The 15,536-nt window shown below is 51.7% G+C and overlaps 1 protein-coding gene across 4 annotated transcripts; it reads left to right on the forward strand.

Annotated features, from left to right (window-relative positions):
* Positions 1-570: 570 nt before the first annotated feature.
* ILF3 (interleukin enhancer binding factor 3) lies at positions 571-15,199 on the forward strand. Of its 4 annotated transcripts, none has more exons than XM_028499587.2 (18): positions 571-691; positions 1,252-1,481; positions 1,675-1,852; positions 3,741-3,888; positions 5,298-5,389; positions 5,777-5,872; positions 6,488-6,599; positions 7,022-7,119; positions 7,672-7,783; positions 7,888-7,998; positions 8,363-8,562; positions 8,920-9,087; positions 9,527-9,664; positions 9,791-9,967; positions 10,065-10,218; positions 10,367-10,420; positions 13,811-14,179; positions 14,979-15,199. In XM_028499587.2, exons 1-18 carry the CDS (start codon positions 689-691, stop codon positions 15,182-15,184), a joined length of 2,646 nt encoding a protein of 881 aa, XP_028355388.1. In that variant the 5' UTR covers positions 571-688; the 3' UTR covers positions 15,185-15,199. The 4 variants fall into 4 exon arrangements, with proteins under 4 accessions (XP_028355388.1, XP_028355392.1, XP_028355396.1 ...); XM_028499591.2 differs by having other exon boundaries at positions 9,539-9,664; XM_028499595.2 differs by lacking the exons at positions 13,811-14,179; positions 14,979-15,199 and adding an exon at positions 10,873-12,300 and having other exon boundaries at positions 572-691.
* Positions 15,200-15,536: the final 337 nt, after the last annotated feature.

Consider the following 15,536-nt stretch of genomic DNA (forward strand, 5'->3'; position numbering starts at 1 on the left):
GACTTCTGTTGTGTATTTCGGTTGTCTCAACCACTCCAGAATTGAACCCACAGGTGTGTCCACGTGCTGCAGTGGCCACATCCACCTGACGTTTCAGAAGGTTCTTGCCTTTCCAGTTTACAGAAGGCTTTTGAGCCCCTCTGTTTCCTGCTTTCCTTCCATCTCTTCATTACCCTCAAGGACCAGAGCTCTTTCCCTCTCTTTTTCTTCTCCAAATACCAAGATTTTGCTGAACATTTTCACCTGTACCATTTTCTGGAGGCTTGTTAAAAGGTTTATTTTTTATTTGTAAATATTGGCATACTTCTAGAAAGATACGATGAAAAGAGATTTTTTAAAAAGTAAAAATCACCTGAGTGTGGGCCCGAAGTGAGACGTGCCTTCTAGAAACCAGCTGTTTTCATTTTTATGGAATTTTATAATTAGTTGTTTGTACCATGGCTTAGTGGTTACTTGGAAATAAAGATGTGTCCTGCTGTGTGGACGGACCTCCTTCCTGAGGCAGAGCCGCTTGCATCCTGCTGAATATCTGACTGCTAAGATTCATCCATTGATGAAATATGTGAAACTAAAAAGATTTTCTGATCTTATAGATAGTTGAAGTATTGATAACACCAAGGAAATCTGTCACAATTTGAAAAGATAAGCAAAAGTTTGATTTCCAGACACTACAGAAAAAGAAGTAAAAATGGTAAGAAAGTTTTTTTCTTAATCATAGATACTGTTTCTTCATTCATGTACAAAAATGTTTGTAGTGTTGCCCCAAAGCATTTGATTCTTTTTTCTAAATTGAAGTAGTAGACTTACAATATCATATTAGTTTCAGGTGTACAACAGTAATTTGATACTTATTGTAGACTATATTCCATATAAACTTTTTATAAAATATTGGCTACCTTCCCCATCCTGTTCATTGTGTCCTTGTAACTTGCTTATTTTATACTTAGTAGTTTGTTCCTCTTAATCCCCTTCAACTATCCTGCCTCCCCAAGCATTTGATTCTGTAATCATTTTTCATTGGACTTTTTTCAGGTACATAGTGTAGCAATTCTAATAATATAAAAACATGTAAAGTAAATGCCCCCTTCCTCCCACCACCTAGAAAAAGCACAGCTGTTATGTTTGGTTGTCCTTCTCAGGCTTTCAGATATGTTCATATAGTTTTATTTTCATATGCATAATTCTCAGTTGTACAGCTTAAAAGATAAGCATCAAGTTGCATTGTTTTTAACTAATTTTTCACGTTTCCAGCGTCCAGTGAGAATTTTTGTGAATGATGATCGCCACGTGATGGCAAAGCATTCTTCCGTTTATCCAACACAAGAGGAGCTGGAGGCAGTCCAGAACATGGTGTCCCACACGGAGCGGGCTCTCAAAGCTGTGTCCGACTGGATCGATGAGCAGGAGAAAGGCAGCGGCGATCACGCCGAGTCCGAGAATGTGGATGTGCCCCCAGAGGACGAGACCAAAGAAGGGGCCGGGTAAGTTGGTTTTGTAGGGTGGTGGTTTTTGTTTGTTTGTGTGTTTGTTTTGTTTTTTCCTTTCTCCTTTCTAGGTAGACTGGCCAGGGTAGGGTTGAGCACCTCCTTTTCTAAGAAACTCCAGCCTTTCCAGGACCCCTGGGTTCTGGCCAGACGGAATCTCTCACTGAGCATGTGTCGGGCTGTCCCTCAGGGAGCAGAAGGCAGAGCACGTGACCAGAACCCTGAGGGGCGTGATGCGCGTTGGCCTCGTGGCAAAGGGCCTGCTGCTCAAGGGGGACCTGGACCTGGAGCTGGTGCTGCTGTGTAAGGAGAAGCCCACGACCGCCCTCCTGGACAAGGTGGCTGACAACCTGGCCATCCAGCTCGCTGTGAGTGTGACCGCCACCACTGGGGTTAGAGGGTGGCCAGGGGAAGAGGTGCCCAACCGCACTGTGTGCCAAGAGGCATGCTCCAAACCCAGCTTTGCACCTTCTGTGCTCACACCTTCTGTAGGTAACAGGCAGGACGCTGCAGAGCCACCCAGATGCTCTGGCAGCAAGAAGGGCCCAGTGCCTGCCATGCACAAGGCTGCACTGTTTTTGGGCTTCACTGGGCATGACCTTCACATCCAGACTCCAGTGATGGTTGGGCGGGTGAGTGGATGAATAGGTAGCACAGTTGTTAACTCTTCCTCCCTGATGCAAAGCTGGGCATAAAAAAATTTTTTTAACCGATTTATTTGTCTCATTACAAAAGTATTACAAAAATAATAGCCTCTGGCATTTCTTGAGCATCGACTACACCAGACTCTAGGCCAGAAGAGCTCTTTATCATTTCATCGTAATGACTGAGTTAGGGCTTTATCGTCTAAGTATTTTCGAAGATGTGACTGAGGTGTGGGGAGCTCAGTAACTGACGCCACAAACCCAGCTGGTGAGGTCTGGGGCTTCAGAACCTCTGAGTGTCACTGCCACTCAGTGCCTCTTCGGGACACATTTACCCTGGATTTAGTGACAGGATAAGCAAAAGAAGAAAGTAAAGACTCTCTTAGAGACATACACTGTTCGTTTTCACGTGTGAAGGTATGTTCTGTCACGTGAGAAGGTACGTACTGTCACGTGTGACTGACAACTGGGGATTTAGGACAGAGGTCAGAATAGAAATGATCAGTTAATTTTAATCTTTGTCTATAAAAAGTATATTAAGTGAAGAAAGTTAAGTTGACGTAAATGTTTCTAAAAGAAAGACAATTTTTGTAAAGAGTCTTTAAAGATAGATACAAAGAAAGTATATTTTTAATCAATTTAGCTTAGTGTTTTTTGACTGGGGCAGATTTTGCACCCTATGGGACAGGTGGCGAGTCTAGAGGTAGTTTTAGTTGTCACAGCAGGAGGAGTGGGGTGCTACTGGCATCTCCTAGGTAGAGGCTGGAGATGTTGCGCGAGGTCCTCCAGTGCACAGGACAGCCCTACAATCAAGAGTGATCTGGCCCAGAGCGTCCATAGTGCTGAGGTGGGGAAAAGTCAACTTAGATTTTCCATAGTGCCTTTTTCCTCCCCGTAATGTGGTATTTACTTTGTTTTTCTTGACAAAAATCAAGAACGCTCGAGTTTTCTTGATCAAGGCATATAAACTGGTATAAAGAAGAAAGCAGAAGTTACAATTGTGAATGTCCTCTTATAGACACGTGCATTTGCAGCAAGTACGTGCTTTTATAGGCATCATATGATGAAACTATTTTACTGCACACAGTTTTCATCATCCCACGTTCTGTGATAGCTGCTCAGCCTGGTGTGGAAATAGCGGTGGCTGGATGCCCACTCTGTGCTGGGTGCTGTGCTTTCCACGGAGTGTCCGGTTCAAGTCCTCTGCAGCCTTGTGCTGTTGGTCGTGTCATCGTGTCACTAAGTCCATTTTACAAATTAGAAACCACAATCTTGATGAGATGAAGTGATTTGTCCAGTTACACAACTACCAAGCAACAAAATGAGGATTCACACCCTCATCTCCTCCCAGACCCTAAACTCTCTTAACTTTGCATTATAAAGCTTCCTGTGAAAATCACTCCTCTAAGTAGTCACCTCCTCCTTGGAGTACCTGGAAGATGGCCAAAGACCTGTCCAGCAAGAGGGAGGTTCTGACCCCTAGCTGAAGGCACTGCTGTCAGTCACAGTCCAAGAAACTGGCCTGTCTGCTGTAGTAACCAGGAGCTAATAAACAGAACTGTCGATCGCCTTGGGGGGAAAGTGCGTTTGAAAGTTGCATTTTCTTTTGTAGGCTGTTACAGATGACAAGTACGAAATACTCCAATCTGTCGACGATGCTGCGATTGTGATAAAAAACACAAAAGAGCCTCCATTGTCCCTGACCATCCACCTGACATCCCCTGTTGTCAGAGAAGAAATGGAGAAAGTATTAGCTGGAGGTAGGGAGGCTGAGAAGGGCCAGCAGGACACTGGCAACGTGGTGTTCCCTCACGATTCAAACGTGCTATTCAGTTTTAGACTGCTTTGATAAAAGGATAGCGGTGTAGCTTTGACCACCTTTTACTCTGAGATCACATCTCCCACTCGGTTTCAGTCCTGGGAGTTTGACAAAACGGTTGCACTAAAAGTGAGTAGCACTTTTCTTAGAGGATTGCACCATTTTTGTTTGTCTTAATCCTTGGATGTTCTCATCGGTGTTAAATGTGATTTTTTTCTGTTGAGCCAGTCTCTGGCCTTGGAAAAGCGTGTCCCTGGTGATTATAGGCTTTTTAAATTATGGAAGACAACCAGATGGTTTCTGCATGAGCATCACGTTGGACTTGTGCAAACAGCTTGTGTTGCAGCAGAACCGAGGTCATCTTCATTTGTCCTCTTCCATTGGCTGCTTTTATCAGTTGCAGTGATTGAAATGCAAAGAGCTGATGCAGAGTTTTGGATAAAGTTGTAAACAATTTTCAATTCAAGTCTTTGAACCTCAGACAGTGATAATGCTTTCACCATTCAAAGTCCACCCAGGGCCCCTCATACATCTCTGGGTGGATGTTTTTCAGTCACAACTCTCACAACCTCAAAGTAAAGGTGACAGGCCTTATCCAAACCCCTGATGCACAGATGGCAGAAACGACAAAACGCTCCGGTTTTGCTGCAGCACAGGCTCATGCCGTGCCCTTGTTGCTGTTCTTTGATTACCTTCGGTTCCGATACCTGATTCACTACCAGAGCCCTTCTAGCTTATCAATTTAGGGACGCTGGACCTTTGACCAACAGGACTCTCTCTGTCAAGGGCTGGGGCTAGGGCAGTCCCGCCTGGTGGGCGGAGGTGGTCCCCTTTGCCATAGACGCCTCAGGGGAAGGCCTGTGGGAAGCAGAGAGGGAGTGCATTTCTACTCCCCCCCGCCTACTTTTTTTTTGGTTTTTGGTTTTTGGTTTTGTTTTTCGTTTTTTGCTAATGAATTTTTTAGCATAGCTAATTTATTGGGAGATCCTGGGGAGGAAGCAAGGTAATAGTCTCTACTAGAAGATAGGATCCACCTATCTGTCCCCCTCCCCCATGGGATTATTCCTTTTAGAGTAACTTCCCACTTTTGTTTTTGTTTTTCTTATTGTTGTTTTTTGGTTTTTGGTTTTTTGGTTTTTTGTTTTTTTGGAGGGGGCCTCTGATTTTTACGATCTCCTCTTGGGGCAGAGTTAAATGCACTTGAGCGTCTCCTTCCCTGGTCAAGGGTGGAGATGACTTGAGATTCTGGGAGCCTCAGCTGCCCTTTAGGAAGCTGCCACATCCCCTTTCCACCTGACAGAAACCCCTTGGTCAAACTGTACCTTGTCTTCTTATTCCATCCATGAATAGAAACGCTATCAGTCAACGATCCCCCGGACGTTCTGGACAGGCAGAAATGCCTTGCTGCCTTGGCGTCCCTCCGACACGCCAAGTGGTTCCAGGTTTGCATTTTGTTCTTCTATTTGTCTTTCGGTAGAGAATTCCTAAGTTTTAACTTGGCTAATTTTCACCGTAAAGTTTCGGTAACATTGAAGAGCACCGTGCTGAACTTAGCACCTGCAGGCGTGCAGTTGCTAAAGGAGCACGCAGACAAATTTGACACCCCCAAAGGAGGCTTGTGACTGAGTAGGTGGGTAGCTGCTGCTTTGTGCCAAGAGTAACATCATTCTCGTCCACTCGGTGAAATCGCTGCCGACCACACACTTGATGGTTGTGAACGTTCACCGTTTACCCTTGACAAAGTAGCACCCTGAGACTTGTGTTTTTCATGTTTGCCTTGTGTTCAGGGAGGTGCCTCCGTGTGAAGAGCCTGTGCTTTGTTCTTCTAGGCCAGAGCCAACGGGCTGAAGTCGTGTGTCATTGTCATCCGGGTCCTGAGGGACCTGTGCACCCGCGTTCCCACCTGGGGTCCCCTCAGAGGATGGGTAAGGCACCTTTGTAGCTATAGCCACCCTGGGTCATGTGTGCAGAGACCTCCCAGATCCCAAGAATATGTTAATGGTAAACGGGCTGGAGTGGCCCGTCAGGGTGTGGCCGATACTCCAGTCATAGCTGCTCATTGAGCAACTACTGTGTGCCACACCCTGGGTGGGGATGAGAGTGAGACCAGACTCCCATGGAAGGTGCACAGCTCAACCTAGGCAGGGGCCGGCCGGGTGGCACACTTACTATGACAGATTGCACTCCGTGAAGAAGGTTTTGTAGCTGTTCTTGGACAGGGGTCAGCAAACTGAGGGCCACAGGCCAGTTTTGGCTAGTTGCCTATTTATCTATAGTTAAGAATGCTTTTTATGTTTTTAAATGGCTACATTTTAAGTATAAGTACCTATGTAACAGCTTTAACTTTGCCTCTTGGCCCACACAGCCTGCCCCTTTAATGTCCGGTGCTTTAAGGAAAAGTTGGTTAAGACCCACTCTAGGTGTCCTGTCTTCGACGCATTCCCGCGCACACGCACACGTACACACACATGGCAGCAGCTCCTCAGCATCAGCCAACTCCCTCCTGGACACTGTGGCTAACTGTCCCTCTTGCCTTTCAGCCCCTTGAGCTTCTCTGTGAGAAGTCCATCGGCACAGCCAACAGACCAATGGGTGCCGGCGAGGCCCTGCGGAGAGTGCTGGAGTGCCTGGCTTCGGGCATCGTGATGCCAGGTTGGGGCCTTGTGCTTTGCAAGTTGCAGGGAAAAGACAGGGATTGAGGCCCTAAGGCCACTTCCTGGCGGGTCCCCTGACCGGGTTAGGGCAGCAGCAGCCCCGTGTCCCCCTAGGGATGAAGCATGTGACTACCCTCTTGCACCATCATATCCAGCCCTGTGCCGGCTCCGCAGCTGTGACTCAGGGCGGATCCGGGGCAGTGGTGACCCACTCCCACGCGAGCTCCATGCTCTGAGATACATGTGGATTATTTCTCTCACAGGCTGGATGCCGAGTGGGTCACCGAGCTCGGTGTGTTTTCCAGAGCTGGGTGTGGATGGGGCGCGGGGGGTAACGCACTTGGTTCCCTCAGCCAGCACAACTCTTCGGAGATGCTAAAAGATAATCCTCTGCATATCTTCCTTGTTTCCTGCCTTCAGATGGTTCTGGCATTTATGACCCTTGTGAAAAAGAAGCCACTGATGCTATTGGGCATCTAGACAGACAGCAACGGGAAGATATCACACAGAGTGCGCAGGTATAGTCATCGCCATTGCCAACGTGAGCCCTTACCCAGTCTGTAATCACTGGCTTCCAGTTCCATTACTGGGTATTCTCAGGGTAGCCGCTGGACTCATAGGCTCAGGCTGGGGATTCTGAAGGTCAAGGGATCGTGCCTGATACAGGGTGCCCCAATCTGGGTTGCTTCTTTCCCCTGGCGCCACGCGTGGTTGTCGCCTGCCCCCTCGGCCTGCTCGAGTGCTGTTTTCAGACACCGAGTTCAGCGGGGAGATGTGTTTGCTGTGCGGACTGCTCCAGGGGTCCTTCCCTCGCAGGCCCACCACGTGGCTCCGTGTGGCAACCAGTCCCCAGGTTGGGGTCTCCTGTAATCCTCTCGAGGGGGGTGGTCACAGGCTGGCCTTCCCCCACAGCAAGGCTGGGCCCTGGCTGTTGGGGGACCCCTCGCTGTTATAGGGGAGACCGTTAGCAACCCCTCAGCTCCCACCCCTTTCAGAAGGCATTAGTGAGAGCACACATGTTGGCTGGGAACGCAGGGCGGCTGAGTCAGGTTCCTCTTCCCCTTCTCCAGCATGCTCTGCGACTTGCTGCGTTTGGCCAGCTCCATAAGGTCCTGGGTATGGACCCCCTGCCTTCGAAGATGCCCAAAAAACCAAAGAATGAAAACCCAGTGGACTACACAGGTAAGCATGGCGCAGTGCCCATGCCCAGGCAGGCGGTATCATCGCCCGCTCCCAGTAGAGCCCAGACTGGAGTCTCAGCTGCTTCCGTCCTTGTCTCATTTCAGTTCAAATACCCCCCAGTACCACCTACGCCATTACGCCCATGAAACGCCCAATGGAGGAAGATGGGGAGGAAAAGTCTCCCAGCAAAAAGAAGAAGAAGATTCAGAAGAAAGGTACCAGCATTCATTCATAGTCCTTGTTTTACCCTCCACGTGGCTTCAATTAAGGTTCACCCCAAAGTGAGTGGGATACCTCCTTTTGCCTTCTCTTTCTCGGACATGATGCTTAAGTCCTTTTAAGAAAGATTAAATAAATACAACATGGGTATGGAACACAAGTAAGGTGGATGTGCCTCAGCTGGTGACCGCAGGCGTGGTGTGCGCCTGGGAGTGGGGCAGGCAAGGCCTCAGCACGTGTGGCCGCCCAGTCCCCTGCCCAGTCCTCCGTGTCGTGCATCAGGGCGCAGTCAGGAGAGGTTCCCCTGCCCGGTTCAGAATTGACTGACTTTCCAGAGCAACGTTGGTGTGTTCTTTCTAGAGGAGAAAGCAGAGCCTCCCCAAGCGATGAATGCCCTGATGAGACTGAACCAGCTCAAGCCAGGGCTGCAGTACAAACTGGTTTCCCAGACCGGTCCAGTTCACGCCCCCATCTTCACCATGTCAGTGGAGGTAGACGGCAACTCATTCGAGGCCTCTGGGCCCTCCAAAAAGACTGCCAAGTTGCACGTGGCCGTTAAGGTGAGCACGGCCGGCAGCGTCGTACAACAGCAAAACGCTTCCCTAATCTTGCGCCCCTTCAGAGCCATCATCCCCTGTTTAAGCACGAGGCTAAAGGAGGGCATGCGCATACTGAAATGGTTAGAATTCTGAACGGTAGCCAAGTCACACGTGGCAAGAATGCCATCATCACTGTGGCTGATGGGCAGAGTGCCCTCAAGTGTGGCCGGGCATCGAGGTGGTCTTGGGAGCTACAGGAAAGCTCCTCCAGTTGGCTGGACGCCACCCTAGGCGCTTCTGATTCAGGATCCCGGGTGTGGGAGGGGTTCTGCGTGGTTGAGCCCTCCCTCACTGGGGGCCTGGGTCTCCCTACTGCAGGTGTTACAGGACATGGGCTTGCCCACGGGTGCCGAAGGCAGAGACTCCAGCAAGGGGGAAGACTCAGCTGAGGAGACAGAGGCGAAGCCAGCCGTGGTGGCCCCTCCACCAGTGGTGGAAGCTGTCTCGACCCCCAGCGCTGCCTTCCCCTCAGATCCCACTGCCGAGGTGAGCACGGGTTGGGTGCTGGAGTGCCCGGCAGGAAGGAGCAGGCGACCCTGGGTCCCGTGAACCAGGACAGTTATTGGTCCTTGTTCTCTTACCCCAAAAGAGTGTACCTTCCAGTCCAGGAGCCTATGGAGGGAGTTGGGTGTGAGCTGTTGAGCCATGACCGAGAGGCCCTTGCTGGTGTTGACCCAGCATCTGGGGCTGCACTGGGGTGGCCTGCAGTCGAGGATGTGCCGTTTCCCCGGGAGATGGGGTGTGGGTGGAGGTGGTCCCATTGCTGGGAAGGCCACAGATGATTTCTGGAGACAGGAGTGGCGAGGGGGACGGCAGAGTAAATGGAGCGGAGGGCCTCAGCCATGACGTAGGGGCGGCTGCCCTCCTCCACGTGCTGGAAAGCCCTTAGCTGAGTTTGTTGGTTTTCTTTTCTGTTTTCCCTGAGAACGTAAAACAGCAGGGGCCGATCCTGACCAAGCATGGCAAGAACCCTGTTATGGAACTTAACGAAAAGAGGCGTGGTCTCAAGTATGAGCTCATCTCAGAGACAGGGGGCAGCCATGACAAGCGCTTCGTCATGGAGGTGAGTGGTCCTGGGGGCGGTTCCTGTGGGGCCCTGGAGTCTTTGGAGAGTCGTCGTCCACCCCACCCCCCTCCCCGTCCCAAGGTGGGTGTTGGGTCACCCCAGACACGCATGTGTTCTTCCCAGGTCGAGGTGGACGGACAGAAGTTTCAAGGCGCTGGCTCAAACAAAAAGGTGGCCAAAGCATATGCCGCCCTTGCTGCGCTAGAAAAACTGTTCCCCGATGCTCCTCTAGCCCTCGAGGCCAACAAGAAGAAGAGAGCCCCCGTGCCTGTGAGAGGTGGACCTAAATTTGCTGCTAAGGTGAGCGGTCACCCCGGAGCTCTCTGCCCTTGGTGTGTATTCTCTGGTGGTGCGAGTGGGAGGCGAATGTAACCCGTCTGTCTTCTCTCCCGTCCAGCCACATAACCCTGGGTTCGGCATGGGTGGCCCCATGCACAATGAAGTGCCCCCGCCCCCCAATCTCCGAGGACGGGGAAGAGGAGGGAACATCCGAGGTCGAGGGAGAGGGAGAGGCTTTGGTGGCGCCAACCATGGAGGCTACATGAATGCTGGTGAGGACCATTGTCTTGTGCTGTCCCAGTGGGCTCGGCCTGCTCCCTGGAGTGGGTGGGAACCCTGGGGCCAACTGAGATGCCAGAAGAGGCGGGGGGGCCGGCAGACCCACCTCCTGCCCTGGTGACCCTGTCTGTTCCCTTTCAGGCGCCGGGTATGGCAGCTACGGGTATGGAGGCAACTCGGCGACCGCCGGCTACAGTAAGTGTGTGTTTCTCTTTGTCTGAACTTGGGGAGAAGCTGCAGCTTAGCTCCCGTGGCCTGAGTTAGAGCAGGGTGGCCCAGCAGCAGGAGCCTCCCTGAGGCTTAAGGGCGGCTGGCACCCATTCTCGGTGGTTAGGTCAGGAGGTCCTCCAGCACCCCCCATCCTGCAAAAGTGTAATTACTCTTTAAATGTTAATGCACACACTTGTGTGACTTGAAAGTTCATTAAAAGTCAGAATTTTAAATTTCTCTGCTTTAAGCCATGCGAAGCACCAATCCTGTGAATATACTTTTCCTGACAGTGCACAGCTCTTGTCTTGAGAAGGAGCCTTCATTGGGGGGTTACAGGAGCAGAGAAATCTAAAACATGAATTTCAAATGTGGCGCTCTGTGCCATTTTTCAAAAGAATTCTAATTTTTTTTCTCTGCTCTGTCTCCCCCTTTTGTAGGTGACTTTTTCACAGACTGCTACGGCTATCATGATTTTGGGTCTTCCTAGAGCATCTAAAAGTATTGCACACAAAATCAACTTTTTACTCCAATTTTCTCGAACTCCAAAACCCAAAGTGTCCGTGCTGTGCCCTGTGCTTCACTGGGTTTCTCAACCGTGGCTTGTCACCGCAGCTTGTCTGAAACTCTTAGCCTGCAGAATTTAAGACAATGGCAGTTTTTATCGTGATTTGCCTTTGAACTTGGTCATATTGAAGTTCACAATAAGTGGAAAACAATTTTCAGAGAATGCGTTTTTTGTGCAGACTTGCACAGAATTCTAGAGCCAGCGTTGGTCAGCATCAAGGCAAAAGCCCACCTTTGCTTTTTATGGAAAGCATTACTTTATTTAAGAGACAGATAATAATGCATTTTAATCTACCTTTGTCTTAATTTACAGCAGGTTTTGTATGAATTTTTAACCTTTTAACAAATTCCCAAATCTGGTTGATGCCTTTGACAGTAACGATTTCACCACATCCGAATCCAGAGCAACCGGCCTTTTTTTTGTTTGTTTTTTCATAAGCATGTGAAACGTTAGGAACGTTGGGGAATTGTATATTGTGCTAAGTTAACCTCTTCCACCTTTTGTAAATGCTCTGGTGGGTTCTTGTTCTGGGATGCAATGTTCTGTGGCTGCTTTAGCTAGAGGTGAACTCTCAAAGGTATCAAAACTGTGCTTCCACTGTTAGTGCAAGAAGCAGACAGGCTTTAAGGAAGAGAGAACGTGGAATTTTGCAAGTCGTAATCACACCTGCAAATGCATGGGATTCTAGAGGTTTTTTTCCTTTTTTCTTTTTTTTTTTAATGGGGCTTTAAAAATAATCAAGCAGGAAGAGTTTAATACATAGCACAATTCTCCAGTGAAGAGCCAAGCCTCTGCTGGGCACACATCCACGGCAGATTCCAGAAGGCCTGGAAAGCTTCTGCCCTCTCACCTTAGGGTGCAGACTTGAGCTTGTGTGGCTTCTCCCTTGTGCGCAGAGGCACACAGAGGCGTTTTGGCTCTTGAATGAGACCCCCGTCTCTTGGCGGGAGTCTTTCTTGGGAATGAGTGTAGTTTTGGCTCTGGTCAGCAGGTTTTTTTGCAGCAAGGCCTGCCTCTGCGTTGACTTGCAAAATTTTGCGTTTATTCAGTCAGGCAAAAAATTGGTCAAAACGGTTATTACATAATTTGTTCCCAGGGGTTTGAAACATTCAGTGAAACTTTTTAAAACTTTGATTGCATGATGTATTTTTTTTTCCTAGAAAGTTATTGTTTGAGAATAATGTCTTTTTATACCAGGAAATAGTTATCCTGAAATGACGTTGAAAATTTCCCCTCCCCTTTATTATTATTATTATTTTTTTTTAATCAATACATGTTAAAGTAACAAGCGCTCAGTCCTTGGCGTCTTCATTCATTCCCACGCTGGCGGAGGGGCGAGGAGGCGCTCAGTGCTGGTCGTGGTCAGCCGAGGTGGTGGGCTTCCGAGAGGGGGTCTGCAGGGGACCACCCGTCCTCCAGCCTCCTTGAGAAGCCTTCGCGCGTTTACTTTCTTGCATTGTGGGACACGTCCTTCTTGGTGTTTTTGGCTTTGGGTGGGGTGGGTGGAAGGGTCTAGAGAAAATTAACTGATGTCGCAGATCAGTTCTATCCAGATTATTGTTCAAACCACCCAAGACACAGCGGTGTGGGGCGTACATCTGCAGCGGGTGGAAGGAATTAACCCCATTCAAAAGGCAGGGGATCCTTGGTACTAAATACAGGAAGGAAGGACAGGGTGTGTGGGGAGCGTCCTCTCCCCGTCCACCCACCCTGGGCATAGTGGCCACACCAGGCACCAGCCCCGGCTGTCTGTGGCAGGGGCAGCGGCCAGCCAGCACAGGTGCGCCCGGGCCCACCTGCTCCAGGAGCCCAAGAATTCTGCAGCCCCAGTGTGAGTGTGAGTGCTAGGGATTGCCCGGCTGGGTCGGAGAGCCACCCGTGTGACCTGTCCTCCTCTTCCTGTTGCCTCACCTTAGCTGACCCATGCCCCTTCAGTCCATCTGAGTGGTGCGGCTGTGTTAGCAAACCTGTCTTCCGGGGTCTGTACCTAGTGACCAGAGGTGGGACCCACCGTGACATTCTCCGCTCCAGGGCCTGAGAATGTGGTGGCCTGACTGCATGCTTGTCAGTCCTGCCCCTGGGTCCTGCCTGCGCCTGGCAGCTGTTCTGGGAGTAAGGAGGGACCCTCTGGGGGGGCCACCCAAGGCAGTAGCTTGAGACCCCACCTGGGTGTTCTGAACCCAGCCGGAGCGTTTCATTCCCCCACGAGGCTGTGGCAGTCACACCAGGGAGATGCCCCAGGTCATTGGGATAAGTCTCCATTCGGTCCTCCCAGACCCAGGTTGGACCAGCTGGTCTTCAGGAACGACTCTGGCTTTTAGGGGCATCGTTACAGAGCATCTCCTGGGGTCACCCAAGCCTGGGACTACACAGCCTCTTCCCAGCACAGCAGGGGGGAGGTGGCAGTGGCCAGCTGCTGCTTTGGGGCTTTGCTTTTCCTCTCACCGTTGGGGACATCTGGGTAGCAGTCAGCTAGTCGTGAATGTCGTCCCGCGCTTGGAGCCCATCTCATTGTAATGTTGACATCCGCTGCGAAAGCTGCTGCTGGCCTGCTGTCGTGCCGCTGCTTGGGCAGAGAGCCATTGTTGTCGTCAGCTGATGGGTGAGTGGGGCTGAAGGCTGGGCCAGCCCATACCAGGCTGCCTCAAGGACTGGAGCCGCTGCTCCTCGCTCTCCTGCCTCTTTCCGTCTCTCCCGGCCTGGCCAGTGGGCTTGTGGGTCAGCCTTCAGGGCCCACAGCTGTGACCTTCCCTCTCCTTCCCCTCCCCCGTCTCCCGATCCTCCAGCTGACCCGCTGCCTTCCTGTTTAGGTCAGTTCTACAGCAACGGAGGGCATTCTGGGAATGCCGGTGGTGGTGGCGGCGGCGGGGGCGGTGGTGGCTCTTCTGGCTACGGTTCCTACTACCAAGGTGACAACTACAACTCACCAGTGCCCCCGAAACATGCCGGGAAGAAGCAGCCGCACGGGGGCCAGCAGAAGCCCTCCTACGGCTCGGGCTACCAGTCCCACCAAGGCCAGCAGCAGTCCTACAACCAGAGCCAGTACAGCAACTACGGCCCCCCGCAGGGCAAGCAGAAAGGCTATAATCATGGACAAGGCAACTACTCCTCCTACTCAAACTCCTACAACTCCCCCGGAGGCGGGGGCGGATCAGACTACAGCTACGAGAGCAAATTCAGTGAGTTGGCTTCCAGAGCCGCCAGGGGTCCAGGCCAGCAGCACATCCCAAGGAGTGGTGGAAGCTCAGCCCTGCCCCAACCTGACCTCTGGTGGAGGGACTGGAAGGAAGCCGGGTGGTGCTGGCTGCAGGGCGGGCATTAGGAAAATCCTGAAAGCAGGGTCCCCTGGCCCAGGTCTTTGCTGGTCCCTCCTTGTTGCCTTCTCCGAGGTCCCGGAGGCTGTAGGCTGAGGCTGGGGCCCAAGGGTGGATAGAGCCTGTGAGTCTGGGCCAGCTGCCAGCTGCTGCGAGGTCACCTCCAGGGATGGGCTCTGGAGACAGCCCCCAACACATCCTGAGTTACTTCCCCATCCGCTGGTCCTTCCACCTCGTGCACAGACCCAGCAGGCCTGGGGAAGCGTGGGTGTGAACTCTGCTGCATGGCAGGATAGCGGGCAGCTGCGTGCCGGGGACCTTAAAGAAGCTGTGCTGCCCGTCCGTGGGCCTGGTGGTGGGCCTCGGGCACCTGGCTGGGTGGGAGAGGGGAGGAGGCTGCTGGGGAGCCTGGGTTGGAGGAGCAGGTGGGAAGGCAGGATGGACCTGGGCTTCAGAACATGATGACGTTACAGGGCTCCAGTGGCCCCTGGTGCTTCGTGGTTGGACTGAGTGTGCCAAATTTCATCAGTCAAGACGGGGATCGGGCAAGGCCCAGGCCTCAGCCGAGCTCCTGCCACTGCCAAGGCCGCGCACAAGGAACCTAGATCGCCCCAGCCGCAGTCTTGGCCACAGCCCCTTAACTGTGTTATCTTCTCTCCCCCAGACTACAGTGGTAGTGGAGGCCGAAGCGGCGGGAACAGCTACGGCTCAGGCGGGTCGTCCTACAATCCAGGGTCACACGGGGGCTACGGCGGAGGTTCTGGGGGCGGCTCCTCATACCAAGGCAAACAAGGTGGGCCTGGGGCAGCAGGCAGCACAGCATGGGGGGCCTTAAACTCAGAGCCAGCAGGGGCCACATGGATTCCATGAGGAGGGGGCGTGGCCTGGCCTGGGCAGATAGCAGCACAGGTAGGGGGGGCCCCGGTGGCAGCTGCCGCTTGGCTTCCATGTGGGGTAAGAACAAGGAGTGGGAGACACGGGCACACCAGGACCCTGTGAGAACACGGGCTTAGGCACATCTCCAGCTTCGGGTTCTTCCAGAGCCAGATGTTCAGGAATTGCCCTACTCTTAAATGTTGGCACCAATGGGAAAAGATACGGAGAACAGTGAGAGCCAAACAGAGCCTGACGTGGAGCTCTGGTTTGGGATGGTGAGCTCAGCGTGTGCTCAGGCAGCCCCTGGTTACAGCTTCTGCTGCGCATGCGTCGTGGCTGGGCAGCT

Source organism: Physeter macrocephalus, chromosome 2, assembly GCF_002837175.3.
Source record: "Physeter macrocephalus isolate SW-GA chromosome 2, ASM283717v5, whole genome shotgun sequence".
In the NCBI taxonomy this organism is placed as follows: Eukaryota; Metazoa; Chordata; class Mammalia; order Artiodactyla; family Physeteridae; genus Physeter; species Physeter macrocephalus.